Source organism: Vombatus ursinus, unplaced genomic scaffold (genome assembly GCF_900497805.2).
Source record: "Vombatus ursinus unplaced genomic scaffold, bare-nosed wombat genome assembly UNPS02014810.1, whole genome shotgun sequence".
In the NCBI taxonomy this organism is placed as follows: Eukaryota; Metazoa; Chordata; class Mammalia; order Diprotodontia; family Vombatidae; genus Vombatus; species Vombatus ursinus.
The window spans coordinates 44,667,244-44,689,082 of record NW_020954588.1 but is presented as its reverse complement, the minus strand read 5'-3'; the positions used below and the strand labels follow the sequence as shown (position 1 = coordinate 44,689,082).

General features: G+C 41.7%; 1 protein-coding gene across 2 annotated transcripts in view; it reads right to left on the bottom strand.

Moving 5' to 3' along the window:
* Positions 1 to 21,839, bottom strand: part of PLCH1 (phospholipase C eta 1) — a 204,145-nt gene that overhangs the window by 6,557 nt on the left and 175,749 nt on the right. For both annotated transcript variants that reach the window (XM_027875944.1, XM_027875945.1), the window contains exons 11-20: positions 20,814 to 20,975; positions 17,294 to 17,365; positions 12,319 to 12,413; positions 11,088 to 11,185; positions 7,336 to 7,515; positions 7,132 to 7,239; positions 5,756 to 5,880; positions 5,054 to 5,138; positions 1,956 to 2,102; positions 1,742 to 1,821 (exon numbers count right to left, since the gene is read on the bottom strand). In XM_027875944.1, the coding sequence (XP_027731745.1) occupies positions 1,742 to 1,821; positions 1,956 to 2,102; positions 5,054 to 5,138; positions 5,756 to 5,880; positions 7,132 to 7,239; positions 7,336 to 7,515; positions 11,088 to 11,185; positions 12,319 to 12,413; positions 17,294 to 17,365; positions 20,814 to 20,975 (1,152 nt within the window). The remainder of the gene's footprint in view (positions 1 to 1,741; positions 1,822 to 1,955; positions 2,103 to 5,053; positions 5,139 to 5,755; positions 5,881 to 7,131; positions 7,240 to 7,335; positions 7,516 to 11,087; positions 11,186 to 12,318; positions 12,414 to 17,293; positions 17,366 to 20,813; positions 20,976 to 21,839) is intronic.

Sequence of the window (21,839 nt, the reverse complement as noted above, 5' to 3'; positions counted from 1 at the left end):
CTCTCTCTCTCTCTCTCTCTCTCTCTCTCTCTCTCTCTCTCTCTCTCAGTAACTCAAACATGAATTATTAAATTTCTATTTTGGGTTTTTTCCCCATCCATGACAAAGGGCAATGACATCCATATGGCCAACCTAGAATCCCAGAATAGCCTGAGATTTACTATCGAGTAGTTTCATGAAACTTAGTATTTATGTTATTTCAACATGAGGAAAAAGAAGTAACTTATCCAGAGAACTAGGACCACAAAGAAAAGAAGCACTGGTCATAGAAAGGAAGCTCATTACTTCAGATTTCTCAATTATTTCCTAGAGTTTGAAGCAAATACTGCCTTACTGACATTGCACTGGGATGGAGACACCAACTATTTTGGAGATAAAATTGCAATGAATAACTCAATCCTCAAAAACTCATTCCTAACCAAGTAAATGTTAGGTGGTTAAAAAAAAAAAGTTTCATCAGTACCAAGGTGCATCATAGCCTACCTGGAGTTCCTTTTAATCAAATTCAAATATGGTTGGGGGAAAAGATCCCAGAATCAAATCCTCATTTTACTCTCACTTGGAATGATCCTAATAAACTAAGCTTTTAGAATAGCTTATAAACAGGGAAGAAAGCTTCTGCAGAGATGAATATCATCACCCATGGCATTTGCTCTTCTATTCCATTTCGATTTCCCAAAGAGCTTTCCAACCCTTCCTTTATTTAGATATTAGAGAGAAGCAATAGCTTGGCACAGGTTCTCTCTGAATGGATTGATGTAACCAAAGGCTGCACAATTCCATGGGCCCAAATCTATGCTAGCTATTGCTAGGTTTGTTTAGGTTTTTAAGGGCTCAAAGAAAACTCAAATGAATTAACCACAGTGCCAGTTCAAATAGAAAATGAGGATCCAGCTGAAAACATACTTTTCCTAGGGATATATTAAATTCTAGAGCACAGAGTGATTTTATATCATTGGGCATAATAATATTTGCATATGTATATATCACAATAATTTAAAAAGAACTTTCACACAGAGTATCTGATTTTATTTTCCCAGTGCCTCTGTGAAGTAGGTAGACTAGTTTATTTCTATTTTATGGATGACTAAACTGTTTCTCAGAGAGACTTGCTTAAGATTATATGGCTAATAAGTGGGAAAACAGCAGCTAAAACCAATGACTTCCTCTTCCTATTCCAATATTCCTTCTACCACAACATGGTACTTTTTCTTTTTGTATAACACTTATCTACTACAGTCCGTGAACTGGTACCATGATATCAGACCTAATTTTCTTGGCTTCCCATGGAATTTTCCATTTACTCCATCTGGGTGCTCCCCCTCCACCATGACTGTCACGTACTTTTGCCCTGCCTTACAGAATCCTCGGCTTCTCTCAAGCATAGTTTAGGCACTATCTCCTACATGAGTCCTTTTCCTGATGCCCCAAGTTATTAATGCTCTCTTCTTCTTGAAATTACTTTGTATAACTATATATTTCATATTTAATTTTGCACACACATTGCTTTCCCCCTATAGAGTGTAAGTTCTTTAAGGGAAGGGACCTTGTTTTGTTTTTGGCACCTAGCACAGTGTGTGAAACTAGTGGGACTTTAAGTGTTTTTGTTGAACTGAATGGTGTGTTGACATGCTATTCTCATTAACCCATTCTAGAGAGCATTTGGGATGACAACAGTGTCTTCACAAGGGTAATTAGTACCAACACTATAAAGACTTCAAAGTCTCACACTGACACCTACCTTGCCATAGATTTCATTGATTGTTATATGAACAAATATGGATGCTTCTGTCAGCCCTTCCAAGTAGACATGACGGTAGCCTGATAAAAGAACAGCAAGTTTTGTCAATGCGACTCTATGTATTGTCCTCCTCTTTATACGTAACATGCTTCATTAGCAATATTTTATATTGAGGACCCATCAGTTTAGATACCCAGAGTGGGGCTGTACTGACCAGGCACAAGGCTACTGAAAGTCACCGTTCTTTGTCCAACGAAGTCTCTTCCAATGGGGTCATGATCCCAAACCAGAAACCGAACCAAAGCTATATCCGGCATGTGTATGGTAAATGTCAGTGTCTCTTCCCAAACAGGGTTAAATCCTCGGGGAAACACAAGACAGGAGAAAACATCAGATGGCCAAAATATTTGGCTGAAAGTACATTGACAAAAACATCAGGATATAAATGATGGAAATTATTCATGAAGTAATATTTCTATGAAATCTTCAACCATCTAAAGAAAATCTAGACCCTTCTTCAGCCATTGACAAGAGAATGGACCCTATATCATGCCCCCAATTCCCTGCTCATGTATAAGCACTGCTTAATATTGTCCAATGAACTCAAGTTCCCAAAGGATATGAAACAAAGACTTGTCTTCAGTAGACCACAGAGTCTCAGAAAACTGTTTCAAGGGAAATGCTAAAGAATCCCTGTAAGCCCTAGTACTCCTAATACTTTGGTCTTTCTCTGGGACCAAAGAGATATGAAATGACATCTCAAAAACTGATTTTCCAGGTTCTTCAAATCTTTCCTGGAAAATGCCCATAATCAGAAACAAAGACCGAAAGCATGTAATGAGTCCATTTATGAGCATCATTATTTAGTATACAATGAAGTCAAGATACCTAATTGCAAAGAAAAATAGAGCTACATGCACTCAAAAGTCATATGAATCTCTAAATTTCTAAAAAATCAAAAACTACAACAAAAAGACCTCTTTTTTATGTATCCCTCTTGATTTTAGTATATAAACTGCAGACTTGGAAAGATTTATCTATCTATGCTAATGTTCTCTAGAGAGAAAAGCTGGACCCTGAATTTTACAGAACCCTAGAATTAGAGGGTTGAAAGGGATTCCTGTGAAATCACCCATGAACAAAAAGAAATCCCTCTATGGCATATGCAAGCGGGCACTGAGGCTTCACTGAGGTAAAGAGACATTGAAATTTTCTGGGTTGATTTGAATTTAACTAAAACAGAAAGTCTTAGTAAAATCAGTTGCCATTTTTTTAGGTTGTAATACAGGGAAAAGAAAGCTAACTCTTGGTGGTTTCACTAGGATATAAATAACTATTCAGTCTTTTCATTCTTTAATTCTTCCAAAATGCATTTGACCACCTGCCTTCCATCTTGAACTAATCACTAACCCGATGGGATGGTGTCCAAGTTGTAAATTGAAAGTTACTAAGGTGACAGGCCTGACCAAGGGGAAAGGAGATGCCTCGAAGCCGTGATTACCTCTTTGTCTGGCCTAGTGAAAATCTATCAAGCAATTCTGCTGAGGCTGAGAAAGAAGGTGGATGGGATTTGCCTTATTGTAAAAGAACACAAGAAGGCAAATGTGTTACTTTTAAACATGGTGTTTCCATCAGTCATATGCTTTAATCTACCTTCTTGAGTTCTCAAGTTCTTTTTCTTCACGTAACCAGTACACAAAACAAAAGCAAAACAAAAAAAAAATTATGGCTCTCTTTTAACCCCAAATCTACAAGTGTCTTGAGAGGTTATCAAAACTGGTTGATAAGACGTGATGTGGTATAAAGCTGGACTCATCTTGGCTGTGTGACCCTGGGCAAGTCACTTGAGTCCTTTGGGCTATTCTCTGTAAGCTACATGCTGCAAAGCAGTCTGGCAGCTTCATTGCCTTTCAGTTCTGAAACTCAGGATCTCTAAAGGGCTAACATAAATAGGAGTTCTACCACTTGGGCTCCTTCTCATTGATTTTTGGCAAGGTACAGACATTCATATTCACACATTCACACACACACAGGGAGCTTTTATAAGGCCAATAGACTAGATCTGCATTGGTAGAGGGAGTTCTTCACTAGGAACTTCCTACATCAATGAAATCACAGATCTGGCCCTAGATCAATCAATAGATGGACAGATAGATAAATGATTGATATCTATTAATCAAAATCCATGGATGGTTCATACATAGATGTATAGATAATTGACAGGTGATGGATAATACATAAGTGAAGATGATAGATAAATGGTAGATGATTGATACATAGATAAAAGATTGATTGATGATAGGAATACAAAGATAGGTGACAGATAAATTGATGAATAAATGATATTTATCAATCAATATCTATAGATGGTTGATACATAGATAATAGATAGATGGTAAACAATACATAGATGATGATGATAGATGACTGATAGATAACATATAGATAGATAAATGATATATAAATGATAGAAATAGATGGATGGATTGATGATAGGTAGATAAACAAATTAAGTATACATATACATGAATGAAAAACGAATGACTAGATAAATGAAAAAATGAGTGAATAAAAACATTCATTTGGTACTTTAAAGTTTATCAGTTATCTTACACATGTTATTTCATTTGATCCTTACAACAACTCTCTGAAGTAGGTGCTATTATTATCCCCATTTTACAGGTCATGAAACTAGAGTCTGGGAAATGGTCAATGACTTGCCCAGTTAAGTGTCTGAGGCAGGATTCAATCTCAGGTGCTCCTTACTCTAAGTCCATGACTGTATTTACTGCAGCACCCAGCTGGTCTAAAATACCAGATTCACCAGGCTAATATGTGAAAGGTAAGAAGAACAGCATTACAACAGCAGATGGAAAGGAAGGGCAGAATGCCTTGAGCAAAATGTCAGAGAAAGTGGGTCTTTAATTGCCCGCAGTGTTCATGAAATGTGCCTTGTCTGGTTGGGCAGGCCATGTCTACCATTGGGATTTCAGGTGACCAAGGGAAGGAGCACTTCCCAGGCCCTTTGGAGCTATCAGAGATTAGTGACGTAGGGAAGCCTCTGGCACCATACAGGAAATAAAAGATATAGTGCCCGAGGTACCTCTCACTAAACTTCTGCCTTGGCAAAATTCTGAAGAGCCAAAGCATCACCCAACTAGTCAGATTTGCTAAGCCAATTTCCACCACTGAAACAGAGAGGGCAGAAATGGGTAGTCCTCAATGCTTTTTTTTGCCCAAACAGAAACAATTTTCTCTTCGAGCTTAGCCCTATTTGTGAGCACCTTGCTTCCAAACCATTGAGCCTCTTACCATTGTCATCCACCACTCGAGTTTGTTCTTTGCAACAATCTACAGGCAGCCCAATGATTTCCACTTCAACAAATGGGTCAATGATCTATTTAAACAAAGAGAACAAAACATTGCTTATCGTTGGTCAAGACACACAGACTTCTAAATCATTTGCTAGTGTTGAGGCATCTGCAAAAATGTGGCCAGGAAGCTGGAAATCAGATGCCTAAGGACATGAGGGATCACAGGGCATAAGGGGGATGTTGCAAAGCAGTCTGGCAGTCGCACTGCCTTTCAGTTCTGAAACTCAGGATCTCTAAAGGGCTAACATAAATAGGAGTTCTACCACATGGGCTCCTTCTCATTGATTTTTGGCAAGGTACAGACATTCATATTCACACGTTCACACACACAAATTCTTGGTCCTTCTAGCTGCTAATGGCAACCCCTCTCAGGTTATCTTCCATCTAGCCTATAAGTATCTTGTCTATACCCATTTGTGTTCATGTCATGTCTCCCACTAGAATGTAAGCTCATCAAGGACAGGAACTGTTTGCTTTGCATTTCTAGTGCCTAGCATAATGCCTGGCATACAGCAAATACTTAATAGATGCTTGTTTACTAAGCATCACCCCAAATTGAGAATTCTTTTAAAAATACAGGGACAATTCCAATGTAATTTAAACTCAATAAAAATTGTCATTACTTTACTGTATACTTTACCTCACCACGGTCTCCTAGCATGGAGTCTGGTGGTTTTGGGAGCTGCTGGCCGCTAATCACTTTCAGAATGAGCTGTTTTTTAGGGTTGGCGGGCAGTGGATCGCCACAGAAAGGGTTGAACGTACCTATGTGTTTATGCCAAGGAAGTAGATTTTAAAAACTCAAGTTAGTATCATGGGAATGTCAGTCAATACAAGCTGCCTGTGTCCTGCAGCAGTTCAGACAGAGGCAGCAGATGACAAGAGGAGGCATCCCACTGTTAGTTAGTTCCTTCAGAGTCATTACCATGTAACTATTTTTCAGGCTTGCTCTGTGCCAGCTGGCTTGCATGCCTTTAGGTTTTTTTTCCATTAAGCTAAGTGCCCAAAGGGCAGGACAATGGATTCATTCTAAATATGCCTCCCCAATTTAATCATCAAAAATGCAACTGCAAACATTGCTTGAAAAAAGAAAGCTAAATTGGATTTTAGTATTTAAAGCATTGAACCAAGTGAGGGAAGTGATTTTTTAAATTGAGAAAACAGTCACCCTTTTCTAACGTAGATATAATAGAAATAGATAAGCAAAACTCATTTTCAAAGTTGTTTCACCAACAGAAATCTGATCTGGAAACAATAAAAGGAGCTTAAATGACTTGGGCTCCAAATACCAGTGTTATAACCTGAAGTCTGTATCCACAACCTATTTCTCATTTTTATTAGGACTGTCAAATATTGGCATCTTCTGGGCTAACCTAGCTTGCCAACATTCTGACCTTCTTCCCATTTTTAGCACTCTGGTGACAGTTTCATAGTAATCCCCTGGTTCCCAAGAGAGAGGTCAGGGCTCTAAGTGTCAATTTCCCAATAATGTATACTAAAGGTCAGGCCAAGACAATGACTTTTCACACTTTGGGCTATTCTCTGTAAGCTACATTCACTGTTTAACATGCCAAACATTCCCTCAAGCTAAACTAATGCTAAGAAATCATCATGAGAGTCACAACCTCTAACACAAGGGCTCTTAACCGTTTTGTCACCTGGACCCCTTTTTCAGTCTGGTGAGTAACGTTTTTAAATGCATAAAATAAAATACAAAATAACAAGTAAAATAACAAAGGAAGCCAAAAATAAGTGAAAATAAAGATGTAACTTTTTCTCATTCAAGTTCATTGGCCCTCCCTCCACTCTTGAAATACATCCCTTGGGGGATCCATCAACCTCTGGGTAAATATCCTTGCTGTAATCTTATCACCTAATGTCCAATTATATAGAAGGATAGGTCAGAGTTCTTTCCAAAGATTGATTCATTTCCGCCTTTGTATTTCAAGTGCCTGGTGCAGGGCTTCATACACTTAATCAATTAATAAATATAATGAATGAAAAATAGAGGCAAACCTTTACACATCTGCTGGGGTTTGAGGACATAGCCACAGTTGCCGTTCATCTTGAATTTGGCCCGATTCAGCTGCATCATGCGCCCTTCGGATTGGTAGTTCAGGGCAACTGTATAATTTGAAAGTTGAGGAATTAGAGAAGGGGCCAACATGAATTAGCATCCTGGAGAACTGTTTTCCTTCAGGGGAAAGGAGAAGCACACACCTAGTTGGCAGCCAGCATTCCAATATGGTAGCGGGTTGAAGTTACTAGAATCAATCCTGTAGGCAGACGGGTAGATCCTGGTCAGCTGCTTTTGGTTATAAATCATGAACTGCTCTGACTTTTGTTGGACCACCTGATGGGCTCTCGTTTCACTGAAGGATAACACATTTCCTGTTGTCCCTGTTTTTTTTTAATGGAAAAGGAAATAGGGAAAACATGTCAAGAGAATGATACCCTTTAGAACATGAACATTTTATTTTAGAATTTATACCTTACTTCAATGCTACAAGAATCTATCATTTCATCAGTATGGATATTCCTTCTGCTATGGCAAAATACTTCTTTTCTCATATACGTTATCTCATCTCCCACCTCCACGCCTTTATACAAGCTGTCCCTTATGCCTGGCATGCCCTCACTTCTCACCTCTAGATTTGAGTCCCTCATTTTCTTCAGGGTTGGGCTCAAGACATCCTACCTAAGACCTTTTCTGATTTCTGATTGTATTTTCTCATCCCATCCCAATTACTGTGTATGTGTGTATGTATAATGTTTACTTTGCATATATTTTCTATTTACCTATCTGTGACCTTATTACTTCCTGATCAATAGAATATAAGCTCCTTGAAGCCAGAGACTGCTTCATTTTTCTTCTCATTGTGATCCTAATGCCTAATACAGTGTCTAATTTTTTGGTTTGTAATAAATGCTTGCTCAGATGATTGGTAGGTTACAACCTTAGTACGTGGTCTTCACGAGAAGCAGCTTTCTCCAACACACAGTGTCCACTGAGGTCATCAGGAGTAAGTAAAATGAACTAAGTAGTGAGTACAGATCTGCTTTTCTGCATTTTTGAAACATCCTATAGACCTCAAACCCACTGAAGAACGATCAGACTTACCAGTTTTAATGAGAAGTAACCTGAGCCAGCTGGGATCAGATTTACACAACCTCTGAGGGGCCAGACTGAGAGGGATTTTTAAGTGACCATGGGCCTCTCTCTGTCTTTCCTTTCTTCTTATAGAAATACACTCTTGCACAAGATTGACGTTTGAACGGCTTTCCAAAAGCGACCCAAACACACATGAATCAGTCTACTGATAGAGCTGAGCCACATTTGTGTGTAAAATATGTCACATTTTAATTATCTCCTGCTCGTTTTCTTGTGCAATAAAAACAGATGAAGTTCCAAAGCAGAATAGTGCCCAGCATTACTTTCCATTAGAGCTAATAGCATCAGGTTTCATACAGCATTTAGTGGAAAGGATATTTCCAGAAACACACACAAACATACTTTCTGGCATATTAGGACAGTTTCTGAGCTCGTTTTGGGGAGCATTATTAGACTGCGTTGTTCTCTTGCTAAGTTGTCACAATTTCATCACAACGAAAAGGACAAAATCGGTACCAAAGGGAAGAAATCCTATGGGATATGGCTGGAGGGAGTTGAAGAAAGAGCTCTCCCCACCCATACGTTAAGAAAGGACTCTTCATCTGAAGATGCAATAAATTTAGAGTTGAAAAATACCTTAAAAGCCATCTAATCTAACCCAGCTAGGTGGGTGCAGTAGATAGGGGACCTGAGTTCAAACCCAGCCTCAGACACTTACTAGCTGTGATCCCTAGGCAAGTCATTTAACCTCTGTTTGCTTCAAGTTTCCTCATCTATAATATTAGTTGGAGAAGGAAATGGTGAACCACTCTAGTATCTTTACCAAGAAAACCCAAAACGGGGTCACATTTTGGATATGACTGAAAAATGACTGAACACAATCTCTCTCTCTGTATATATATATAGTCTGTGTGTATATGTGTGTGTCTGTACGCGTACACACACACACACACAGACACAAATATATGTGTATGTATATGAAAAAGTACTGATCTGAATTGTAGGTTCAGACAAGCCTCGACAACATATCCATCTAATAGTGAAAAGAAGGAATCAATGAAGACAACTCTGGTCAGAAACCATCAGTTTTGCATGGAGCAGCGCTTGGATGAGAAGGAAGAGGTTCTGGCAAGGTTCTAGGCTAGGCAGAGCTATCCAGAGGAAAGCCGACTTTTCTCCGACCCACAGTGTCCATCGAGGCCGTCAGGAAGTAGCAGGCCCAGGACTAACTTAGAGCTTCTCAGGAGCTAGAGTAAGAAGTTATACATACCCTCAAGAACGGAAGAATGCCAGCCTATGTGGTATACAAGTCTTACGCTAAGGACTTGAGCCATAAAGGGGAGGTGATGGGACTGAAACCACAAGTTGATAGGGTGGCCAAGCTCTTCAGATGTTTAAATGCATCTACCATCCCACCCCCCCCGCCCACTCACACCCTATCCTTTCTCTTCTCCAGGCTAAAGGACTCCTTTTAGTTTTCCTATAGAATTAACTCAAGAACCCCCATTCTAGTTCTCCTCCTACGGACCAGGCTTTTCAGCACATCAATGTTCCTCCTAAAACACTGTGTTAGAATCAGGCACGTAGAGTTTGAACCCCACATCTACCCCTTGTTTATTGCCCACGTGACCATGGGTTAGTGACTTTTCTTCACTGGGTCCCAGTTTCCACATCTGTAAAATAAGCATCTTGGATTATATAACTTCTGAAGTCTACTCTGCCTCTATGCTCCCCACCATCCTAAGTGGCTAATTCAGCAGCTGAAAACATTCCTATCTGGGATGAAATTGCAATCTTCGAGATGACTTCTCTCAAAGTCAAGATTTCAGGAAAGGAATGAAAGAGCCCACCAAAACATCACTCTGATGCAATGATTGCTGTTGTTCATGCTAATTTGGACTAATCCTCTGTGAGCATCCTTCCTCTGATTAGCAAAGGCCATTAGAGAAAAGCAGGCTTTTATAGAACAGCATTTGCATTGGATTCCAGGGACTGCTGCTTAGAGAAAATCATTTGCTGCTGCACCTGATTCTGGAGTTGTCCTAATTTCTATTATCTCCCTAATAATAAAAGAGCAATTCACAACTTAATCCCCTGCCTGAACTCACTCTGACTCCCTCATCATTCAGTTAGTCAACCATATCTATTGAGCTATTGATCAATGCTGAGCACTGCATAGGAGTCAATCTGCTTTCCTTCTTGGAGCTAACACAGGCCCTATAAAACACGAGGCAATCTGACTTCCCAAATTGTCTTTGTCTGAAAAAGGCCCCAGATACCAAGGTTAATCCATTTCAAGGTCAGTCAATATTGCAAGGATCAGTTAATTTCAAGTGTGTGGAGTACTCCTTCCATCAACACAGAGGGCAAACCTGTAACTCAGTCAACTGAATTCAAAGTTCTTTAAGAGTTTCTATAGACAAAAATACTCTTCACTTTCTGCCCGTCACAACTTGGTGATTGGTTCTCTGAACCAAGCTAGGCTGGTACTCAGACAACACATGAGGGATCCTCCAGTGGGCTCATGGTCAAAGCCATTCCAGCTTAGTTAAACTTTCCAGAGATGGTGTTCGGCTAGTACAGCCTTCAAGAAGCCATGACAACCAGTGAGGCATCAGAATAGGAGTTCGGGGGAATATTTCAGTATCAATGGTACGGGAATCCCTAACACGGTGTAAGTGTCGTCTCCCTGTTAGAATACAAGCTCCTTGAGAGTGAGGCCGATTTCATCTTTGTCTTTACCTCCAATGTTCAGCACAGTGCCTGTTATACTGTAAGCACTACATAAATGTTTGTGGATTGACTGATCGAACAGACCTTGGTAATATCAGAAAAACACAAGCCTCACGCCTAGTCTTACCATCATCCACTATGTCTTGGGCTGCCACTGAATTGGTGTAGATAACTAAATCTGAGAGATCCCGGCACAGCTTCATGGTTTTCCTTCTGCGGCCAAGCCTGTAAGGAACACAAATGATCTACAATGCAAAGTCTATAAGTTGCTACACACTAAGAATTTTTCTTTGAAAATTCTTATTGTCCCCTCCCCATGGAATGTTTCATAATTTGTTGCTTCCTCATTCTACCTCCAAAGATTTTTGCTAGCAGCTGTCCTAACAGGTTGCTCTATTTCTTCATTAAGTTTTAAAGTAATTAATATTCTGTACTTTTCTAGTCCCTAAAGGTGAGGACCATGTCCCATCTATCTTAACCTATACTAGTTATTCAGTTCAGGCATTCTTTGGGATGCTCCTATATGAACAGAAGCTGATCACACATCATCCTTCCTTGAGAGTAAAGATTGTTTCATTTTTTTGTCTTTGTATCAGCACTGAGCACATAGTAAGTGTTTACTAGTAGGTCTAGCACATAGTAGGTGCTTACTAAAGGCTTGTTGACTAATTCATCATCATGAGCTATGAAGCAACCATATGTAGATTGCATCTCTTTCACTCCTCTTCCTGCACAAACCTTCTTCTCCAGTAGGCTCATCCACTCACCTCCATTTACTCAGCGGTTCTTAGCCTTTTTGTGTCATGGACCCCTGTGGCAATCTGGTGAAGCTTATGAACCCCTTTTCAGAATTATGTGTTTAAATGAATAAAATAAAATATATACGATTGTAAAGAAAACCGATGAGTTATCAAATATAGGTATAAAAACAAATTTCTAGAACCCCTGACATTTATTCACAAACTGAGGTTCAGAATCTCTGCTCTAATTCGATTGACTTCCTCTCACTTACCACATTTCCAAATCCAAGCCATCCTTCAAGACCCCCATCTCCATGAAGCCTTCAACATTTTCTGCCCCCCATTAACTCCCATCACTACATTGCTCATTTGGCAATGAATCATCATATTGTCACTTGAAATCCCATGCATTTACACCTTGACACTTTCACTAGGTTGCAAAGTCCTTGAGGACAGGGAAAATATCATTCTCTATATCCAACAGAGACACTTCGTACACCAACAACAACGTATTGATTGGACTCTCTAAGACATTACAATCTAACACAGATACTAAGTAGGAGACCACAGACATGCTGGGTAATTGCATGAACTTAGACTGCTATCAGGGTCCCTGACCTGTAGAGCTGGCCACCTTCCCTTCCAGAAGAATTATGCTGTGCTTCCTCATCGTCATCAGTGCTATTAGACTTGGACCTTGTCTTTGTCGTTTTCTGTTGGAGAAATCACAGAAGACTTGTCAGTAAGCCCATCCTGCCATGCATCTCTGAAATAGACATGGAATGAAGGGAGATTTAAAAGTGAAATGAGAGATGGGGGAGAGCCAGACTTAGCCTGAGGACATCAAGTACTTCCTTTTATCCTTCTTTGTGATCAACACCCTTTAACTCTGTACCTGGTACATATTAAGAGTTTAGATGTTGGCTGGACTGAGTTGAATACTAGTTGTCCCTCTGAATTGTTTTTCTTCTTTCTGGTCCCAAGAAGATACCTAGAGGTTGAGTATTGGAGAGTTCCAGTATCAACCAGGTATCTTGTGATACAACTCTGCTGCTGGGAGTAACTTGGTGTGAGATTTGCTGCTTCTACAAGGAACAGCACCCTGCACCTGGCTCTATCTAGGATCTGAGAATGTAAGCTCTTTATGAATCTGAATCTCCAGTGTGTAGCACACAGTAGGCACTTGATAAATGCTTATGGGCTGATTGGTTGACTTTATGATCTTCCCTAACAAGTTCCCAGAGAAAAAATGCTAGGTTTAGATTTGGAGAAGCTAGATTTGAAACTTGGCTTTATTTTTTAGTGAGAGCGTACTAAGGTAAATAGGTGGCACAATGGATAGAGTCAGGAAGACCTGAGTTCCAATCTTGCCTCAGACACTTAGTATCTGACCACAAGGGCAATGCAAGTCATTTATGCTGTCTCAGCCTCCAAAAAAAGGAGACAATAACAGCATCTACCTCCCAAGGTTGTTACGAAAATCAAATGAGATAATCTTGGTAAAGTGTTTAGCACAGTGCCTGGCATATAGTAGGTGCTTAATAAATGTTTATCCCCTCCCCCCCTCTCTGGCCTCAGTTTCTTCATCTATAAAATGAGGGCATTGAAGTATATGTCTTTAAGGTCCCTTCGAGTTCTAAATCTCTGAGCTCATGATCTGAAAACAGAAGAAAAGTAGACGATGTGAGGGGTAGGGGAGGCTAGAACCTTACTCACCAAAGCAAGGAGGAAGGGAGAGCCCCAGAGGCAGCAGGAGCCAGAAAGATAAGGTACCTCATCTATATGAGAATAGCTCCTAGAAATAATACTTGACAAAGGATACCAAACTGGGCAGGAGGCAGGGCGCAGCAAGGTGGCACAGTGAATAGAGGGCTGGTCCTGGAGTTAGGAAGACCCGAGTTCAAATCCAGCCTCAGACACTTACTAGCTGTGTGACCCTGGGTAAGTCACTTAACCCCATTCGCCTCAGTTTCCTCATCTGTAAAATGAGCCGCAGAAGGAAATGACAAGCCACTCCAGTATATCTGCCAAGAAAACCTTGAATGGGGTCACAGAGGGTCAGATAAGACTGAACAACAACAGCTCCACACTGGGCATCGCTTGTCTTGAGAAAAGCAAAGAAATGAAGGCTCCCCTCTCAAGACAGCAGTGATGCTTCTTGATTCCACTGTGTCTTGTAATGAACAAGTTCTCTATTTTCTGCCATGGTCATATAACTGGGTTCTGTGGCCCTGATACTGGGCACCCAATTCAATGAAAAATATCTCAGCATGTGGGTGATGGCTCTTGGGACAGAAATCCTATTGCTAATCCAGAATTACTCCTCTCCTAAACCCTCATTCAGTCATATGCCTCAAAAAAAGGGAAAAATTTTAGTTTTATATTCATCAAAGCTATCCCAAAACACCTGTTGTTGTTTTTTTTACATTTTTCTTCTTTTTTAGGCAATTGGGGTTAAATTACTTGCCCAGGGTCACACAGCTAGTAAGTGTCAAATGTTTGGTCTGAGGCCAGATGTTGAACTCAAGTCCTCCCGGCTTCAGGGCCAGTGCTCTCTCCACTGCTCCACCTAGCTGCTGCCCAAAACACATGTTTTTAAGCATTGCTTTTTAATTAGAGTGGCTGGTTATAGTGATTAAACTAAGAATTCTCCAGTGTCCCATGAAGCAACTAATTCAAGGTGATGATGATGATGGAGGGAAGGTCTTCTTTGTCCATTATTTCCTTGGGCTATCCCCCTGAGGGAGGCGGTGTCCAGCCTTGATATTACCTAATGCAAAGTGAGCAGGGTTTACAGAAATCCTGAGGCTGAAGAGGGTGAAGCGGGACTGCCCGTTCATCCTCTGAAGTGAATTAGGAAGATGTAGGTAATCTAGCAGCTCACTCAGAAGGAGACGGGTGTTCCCTGAGAAAACTTGTGATATTATTAGGATTTTTTTTTAAAGTTACATTTCCAAAATGTTACCAATTAATTGCTAATTGAACAAGCAAGAATGGAAGGGGAGGGATGAGTGAAAATTAGGCTAACTCACATTTTTATTCAAGGTCTGCTGTTGGGCCCCTGTATGGGTCATTATTGTCTAAAGACATGAGTCACTGGAATTTGGTTCTAGCAGGCCAGCCTTAGCTGGGCCCAATGCACAGCTTCCTTGCTAAACACTCATGTGTCTTTACTTCATAGCATGATTTTGATTTCTTCATTTCTTCAGCCAAGAGCTACCCAAAGGCACAGGTTGAGTTTGGGGTGGGTGGGGTGTGAGAAATTTTTTTTCTGATTTTGCTTTGTTTTTACAGAGTTCTACTCAAAGTCTCATTTCTGTCACCAGAAAAAAAAATCACAGATTTAGAGCTCAAAGGGACCTTATTTCATCTGACCCTTTCATTTTACAGATCAAGAAACTGAGCCTTAAAAGGTTAACCGGCTTCCCCAGAGTCACACAGTTATAAGAGGTAGAAGTCAGACTTTTAACTCAGGTCTTCTAGCTCCAAATCCAGATTTCAATCCACAGACCTCCTCACTCTCCACCATTATCAAATAGGATTCATTGGGTCCCCACTTGCTCAGGATGAAAATTTAAAGTCAAGGCTAACTTTCTGGACCTCGACTTCCTCAATTAGGACTTGGCGATAAGGCCATGTCCTCCATGTTCCTCAGAGAGTTACACTCTACAAAAAGAGTGTGAAGAATTTCCAGCACAATTTGGTCCGTGGATGGCAACATGTAATTTTAGTAACAAAGACAGTGTCTGAGTGACCTTTCAGACACAGTATCTTATTCTCTTCCCTCCTGGTGGCCAAGCAAGATTCTGATATCATGCATCACTCTCTATTTTTGCATAAAGACTTACTTGTCTCAGGAGCTTATGGGGCTGGGATAACAGGCATAAAAGGTACCTTGAAGATGACTGACGGTTCTGAAATTGAAAGGCTCACCAAGATTACTTAGAATTTCCTGTATATTTTAAGAACTCAATTCGGGTGCCACCTCCTACTTGCATTTCTTTTGTGTACCTAGAAGCAGTGTGACGTAGCGTATAGAGAGATGAGCTGGTAGACACATCCTGGCTATGTGACCCTGGACAGGTCACTTATCTTCTCAGTGCTCTAGGAACCTAAGACTATAACCTAATCTCCACTAGTAAAGGGAGTTTCCATACTGCGAAGGTTCCCTGTAGCAATGAAATCAAGGCCAGGAGATATGCTTTGTACATGCTCATTTGTGGCTACGTCATCTCCCTCGTTAGAATGTAAACTTTTTCAGGGCAGGGGCTGTTTCACTTTTGCCTATCCCCAGTCCCCAACATGTAGTGGGCCTTTAATAATGGTGGACTAAGTGATGGATGGAAGAGGCAGTGTGGCTATAGGAATCCCCGTATTTTTATTTTTACATACAATCTCACTGGACCAGATGGCTCATGGACCTGGGATAACTGTGATAATTGAATTAGGCTCAAGAAAAGTGCTCCAGTAGGAGTAAAGGGGCTTACATCCAGGCCCCAACTCTGCTAGTTAGTGCCCGTGACCTCGGACAAGTGGTTTAACCCCTCCGAGCCGGACTTGATGGCCTTTAAAGCCCCCTCCAGCCCTAAATCTATGACCTGATCCATCCATGCCTCAAGGATCTGGAATGGCATCCACGGGAAGGTCCCCCCACTGACACAGATGGCAATCCCTCCGTGACTCAGGGCAGCTGTGGCCAAAGACTACATCCCTGTGGCCAGCCTGGTGAACAGCCTTCCTAGGGCTGACCCTTGGAGAACAATCATGCCGTCGAAGTCCTGCACCAAGCCTTCTCTACTTGGTAGAAAATGTCAGAGCTCCTGTGTACATACATACACACACACACACAGAGCACAATTTGGTCTGAATATCAACATGCATTTTTAGTAACACAATCTACAGTGTCCTACTGACCTTTCAGATACCAAGGACCAAAGAAACATCTGGATACGGCCATTTCTTTTGTTGTTGTTTGCTTAAAATGGGACATAATAAGCCTGCCCCCTCCCCCCAAAAAAGTGGTTAGCATTAGGTTTAGGAATCAGACCTGGTAGAGACCTTGGGTCATGGACGGTCCAAGTCCCTCCCATGACAGAAGCGGTAGCCAGGTAGCTCAGTGGATAGAGAGAGTACTGGATCTGGAGGCAGAAAGGCCTGAGTTCAAATGTGGCCTCATGTGCTTACTAGCTGTGTGACCTTAGGCAATCGCTTTAACCTCTGTCTGCCTGAGTTTCCTCATCTGTATAATGAGGATAATAATACCTATCTCCCAAGGTTGCGAGGGTAAAATGAGATATTTGTAAAATACTTTGCAAACATATGAATACACATTCATATATACATACATACATATATGCATACATATATATATAGAGAGAGAAAGCTATTCTTATTGTTGTTTTTATGAAAACAAGGACCAGAGAAGTGAGATAACTTATATTAACCACACAGAGCAGGAAGACTCCAGTCCTTCTGTCCACTAGGCCACCCTGACCCTATGACTATAGGGTCATAGACAGGATTTTGAAGCGACCATTCGAATTAATTACAGTTAAAACTGTCAATATACACATTAGCAATTCTTTTCTCATACCTTATGTCTTCCAAAATTACTCATTAGGGACCGTCCATGAGATTTCCTTCCACTTTCTTTCACATCTGGATTCTGAGTAAACAAAAAGACACCGTGAACATGTTTTCAGCTTCCCTTTACAAGCCAAGAAAGGCATTTGATCTCATTGAGCTTTTGAGAACTTCCCCCCAGGAAATTCTGTTGCCAAGCCCTCTGAATTCTTCCTGCATAACATCTTTTATATCCCTCCTCACTTTCTATCCCTACCCTAGGATGGGGCCTCATCATGTCAGAACTGGACCATTACAATAGTTTCTGTGACCCCTCTGCTCTTTTCTATGTATCATAACCACATGAGTCACCCTCAAACACCTCTTTGTGCCTGTTACATCCCCGATCAAAAGCCTTCAAAGGCTCCTGACTGGCCACTCACTAAGCTCCACATACTAAGCTCCACATTCAAGGCCCTCCACAGCATAGCCCAAGCAACCTTGATAGCCTTTAGTTCCATTGTCATTCCCCTTAATGAACCTGCCAGACCAACCAAGCCCATCTTTCTTTATCTCCCAGACCACGCAATATGGTGCCCACCTTCATGCCTTCATTCATGCTGCTTTCCCACTGGGAAGGTTTTCCTCTTTCTCCTCAAGGTATCTAAAGCCTGACCTTTCTTGAGTCTTATTTCCTACATAAAGCCCTTCCTGACCAACCTGGCCCACAAAGAACAACATGGTTGCCAAATCTCAGAGTTGGAAGAGCACCAAGTTCAACCTAAACCTTTCTGGGGATCCCCTCTACACCATCCCCAACAAGTGGTCATTCAGCCTTGTTGGAAGGCCTCTGGGGATGGGGAAGGGGGGAGGATGGCTTTATACTTCCTGCAGAAAGCCTGTTCTATATATGAACACTCCTTATTTCCTTTCACAAATTGTGTGGTACAGTGGAAAGAGCTCTGGAATCCCAGGGCCTGGGTTCAAATACTATGTCTGATGCTTATTACCTGGATGGCTTCAGGCAAGTCACTTAACCATCACTACCACATTCCCAGGCTCAGTTTTCTCATCCCATCAGAATGGGGGGATGGGAGGTTTTAACTAGATGCCTCTGGTGTCCCATTTACCAGCTCAAGGTCAATGATCCTTGATGCTAAGGCTCAGGTTGCTTTGTTTCAACTTTCTTTCTGTCCCTGTCTCTGTAGCCTCTGTTTCTGACTCTCAGTCTCTCTGTGTGTGTGTCTCTATGTTTCTCTGTCTCTCTGTCTCTGTCTCTCTCTCTCTGTCTCTCTCTCTCATACACACACACACACACACACACACTCCATTCACACTCCAGCAATAGTACTTTGTTTCACTTAAGTCGGAAGATTAAGCACACAAGGAGTTCTCTTTTCCTGACCTGACAGTAAGCATTCTGGGATTCCATTTAATGTGGCTGGTTAGCCAGACGTACATCTTAGGCACTCAGCTTTCACTATCCGTTACAGGTAGATACAAATTCATTAAGAAATGCAGGTTTCTCAACCCCAGACTATTGAAAAGATCTCAGTCTACTTTATGAACACTGTCAACTCTTACTACTAGGACAGATCTTGGAACCAAACTCTAGGGAAAAGGTTAGATTAAAAACCCAGAAGCCAGAATAGCAACCCTGTCAACAGCTGAAATGACAAGGAGTGAGAGCAGACACAGTGATCCCAAACCTTTCATAGAGTCTGCCTTGGCTTAGCTCCTCACAATCCACTGCCACTCAGCTATACTGTAGGGTCATTTTGACCAACTCTGGCTTGACCCAGTTTCCCCCACCTGTACCCCATAACCCAGGCCCCCTCTTTCTGCCTGAGGAGTAAAGGAAACCAAAATGCATGCCAGAGCCCCAGCAGCTTCTCCATCCATCCTTCAGGCACACCTTTTGTTTCAGAGGGGTGATGTGCAAGGCTAAACAACATAGGAGACCAAGAGTTTAAGGTCTCCTTCAGGGCTCAGGAATCTCTAGTGATTTTCATTTCTGTCATTCCAAAGACATGACTGGATATCAAAATGGTCACACCATTTCAATCTCCTCTTGGCCCTAAGCTACAGGCTAGAGGGATGATCCTATAAGGTGAAGGACCAAGACCAGTGCTGGCATTGGATGGGGAAGGGGAAGAAATTTGCTGAAACAGATAAGGATAAATTCCATAATGGTCCCAGTCTGGAGGATCCCTAGACGGCCCTTTCCCCAAAAGCTTCCATTCCAGAACCCAACCACCCCACCACCCCGCATCCCCCGCTCCCACAGCAGAATGGTACAGGAAGGCTTTGGACTAACCAATGCAAATCCTTCCCCAGGGATGTAAGCCAGAGACATGAAAAGCCTTAATATGCTTGAGGGAAGGAGGGTCATATGCTGGCCCAGGAGATTACAACTCAGCAATCTGTAACCTGCCTGGGCTTGTGTGTTACCAAGAGGCCAAGAAGATGCACGACATTTATCTCCCTTTCCTCTCAAAATATCTGCCCAACTCTAAGAAGAATGGAGCACCAAGTCTAGGCCACCACCCTTCCAGCTCACACACTCTCCATTCCAATGCAGCTGGCTTCCCTGTGCCTTTGAACAGCTGATTCCCCTTGTCTGGAAAGCTCTTCCTCCTCCCATAGTCCCTGGCTTTCTTTAAAGCCCAGCTCAGGTTTAACCTTTTATATAAAGCCTTCTCATGATCCCTCCAGTTGACAGTGTATTCTGAAATTACTCTGTATTTACTTATGCGTGCATATACTATATCCCCTACCCTATAGAATGCTAACTCCTTGGTGGCAGACTGGTTCTGCTTGTTTCCCCCTGGTATTCCCAGCCCAGCATGTAGTAGGCATTTTTTACATGTTTTTTTGAATTCAACTGAATTCACCAATGATGGTGACCCCATGGCCTCCCCGTCAGGGAAAAGGCTCTGAAGCTTTCACTGTGGCAACCCAAGCCGTCCCTGGCTTTCTCTTCCCCTCCAGGTGAGATGCTGTCACTAAGGAACAGAGGTAGAATCAGGGAATGAGCCAGCCGCAGAGCTTTGCCTGCATCACCCACAGGGCCAACTGGCCCACCCCAGGAGCTCCAGTGATGTGTTAAAACCCTGTTTCTCCCATATCTGGATCAAAGAAGCAGAGAATTCGAGGTGCAGGGGATCTCAGAGGTTATCCAGTCCAAACCCCTCATTTTACAAATGAGGAAATTGAGACCCAGAGAGGCTAAGCGATTTGCCAAAAGTCACACAGGTAATTAAAGTATCAGAGCCAGGATTTGAACCCAGGTCTCAACTCCAGAGTCAGTTGTCTTACTACTATAGTTTGGATTCATAAGCAGCACTTACAACTTTTTCCAAAAACTCTTTTTCAGTTAGAGGAAAGGATACTTAAGTGTTTTGGAAAAGGCTCAGATTCAACAAAAAAAAAGGGAGCGTCATCTCACATTCAATCATATATATTAATAAAAAAACAAAGTTGCTATTTTATTGGCAGATTTACTTATGCATCTATTGACAAGGGCTAGACCCCACAAGGATTCCCCATACCTGCTTCAGATGTACATTTAAGCCTTCATGCGTAGCCTTCAACAGAGCTCGAACAGTGAAACTGTCAGCGTCTTCTTTGTCCCTGATTTGAGATTCTTTTAATAGTGATTCCAATTTTTTCCTTATGAAAGATTCCACTTGATGATCAGTTGTCCCATTATTCTGAAAAGATTCAGAAAATATCAATAGAATAAGTGACTTCCTGGCCAATGCTGGAAGCCAGCAGCAGCTTCTCAATGTCAAATACCTCTCACAAAGCTATGCTATCGTAGCCTCATTATACAGCTTCAAGTTTGCATTTTAATGCTTTGGAGAAAGGATAGAAACTGAGACCTAGGGAGAGAGAGAGCCCCTAAAGTTCTGATAGGCTAGACAAATTCCTAGGGTGATTTGCAAAGCTAAGTAGAGAGATGGGTCACTTTATTTTGAAAGCATACTGTCCTCACTAGGATGGGGAGGTGCAGAATTGGCAAAAAGGTTCAGGGGAGAGGGTGAGCTGGTTCTTCTGAGCTGGAGGGCCTGCTATGTCCCAGATACATTGTGTGACTACAGTGGACCAGAAGGAAGACCACTGAGCAAGACCCCAGGAGACTGAGGATGGAAGCCAAGAATCTCAGCATTGCAGAGTTGGAAGGGATTACCTAGGAGAAGATCTCAGTGATCATTCTAGGCTAGTGGTGGTCATACTGCTTGGTCTCGGGAAGCCTTTATACTCAAAAACTATTGAGGACCCTCCCCAAAGAGCTTTGCTTATTTGGGTTATATTTATTGATATTTACCATATTAGAAATTACAACATCTTAGTATTATTATGAAAATAGTTTTGATCTCATAGCCTCCCTGAAAGGTGTCAGGGACTCCCAGGAGGAGTCCATACTTTACAAACCACTGATGTAGTCCAATCTATACTCAAAAGGAATTTCTACTCAAGCATATCTGGCTTTGAAAGATTAGTTGAATTTCTATAGGTAGAGACAGATAAGGACGGGGGGGGGGGGGGGGGGGGGGGGGGGGGGGGGGGGGGGG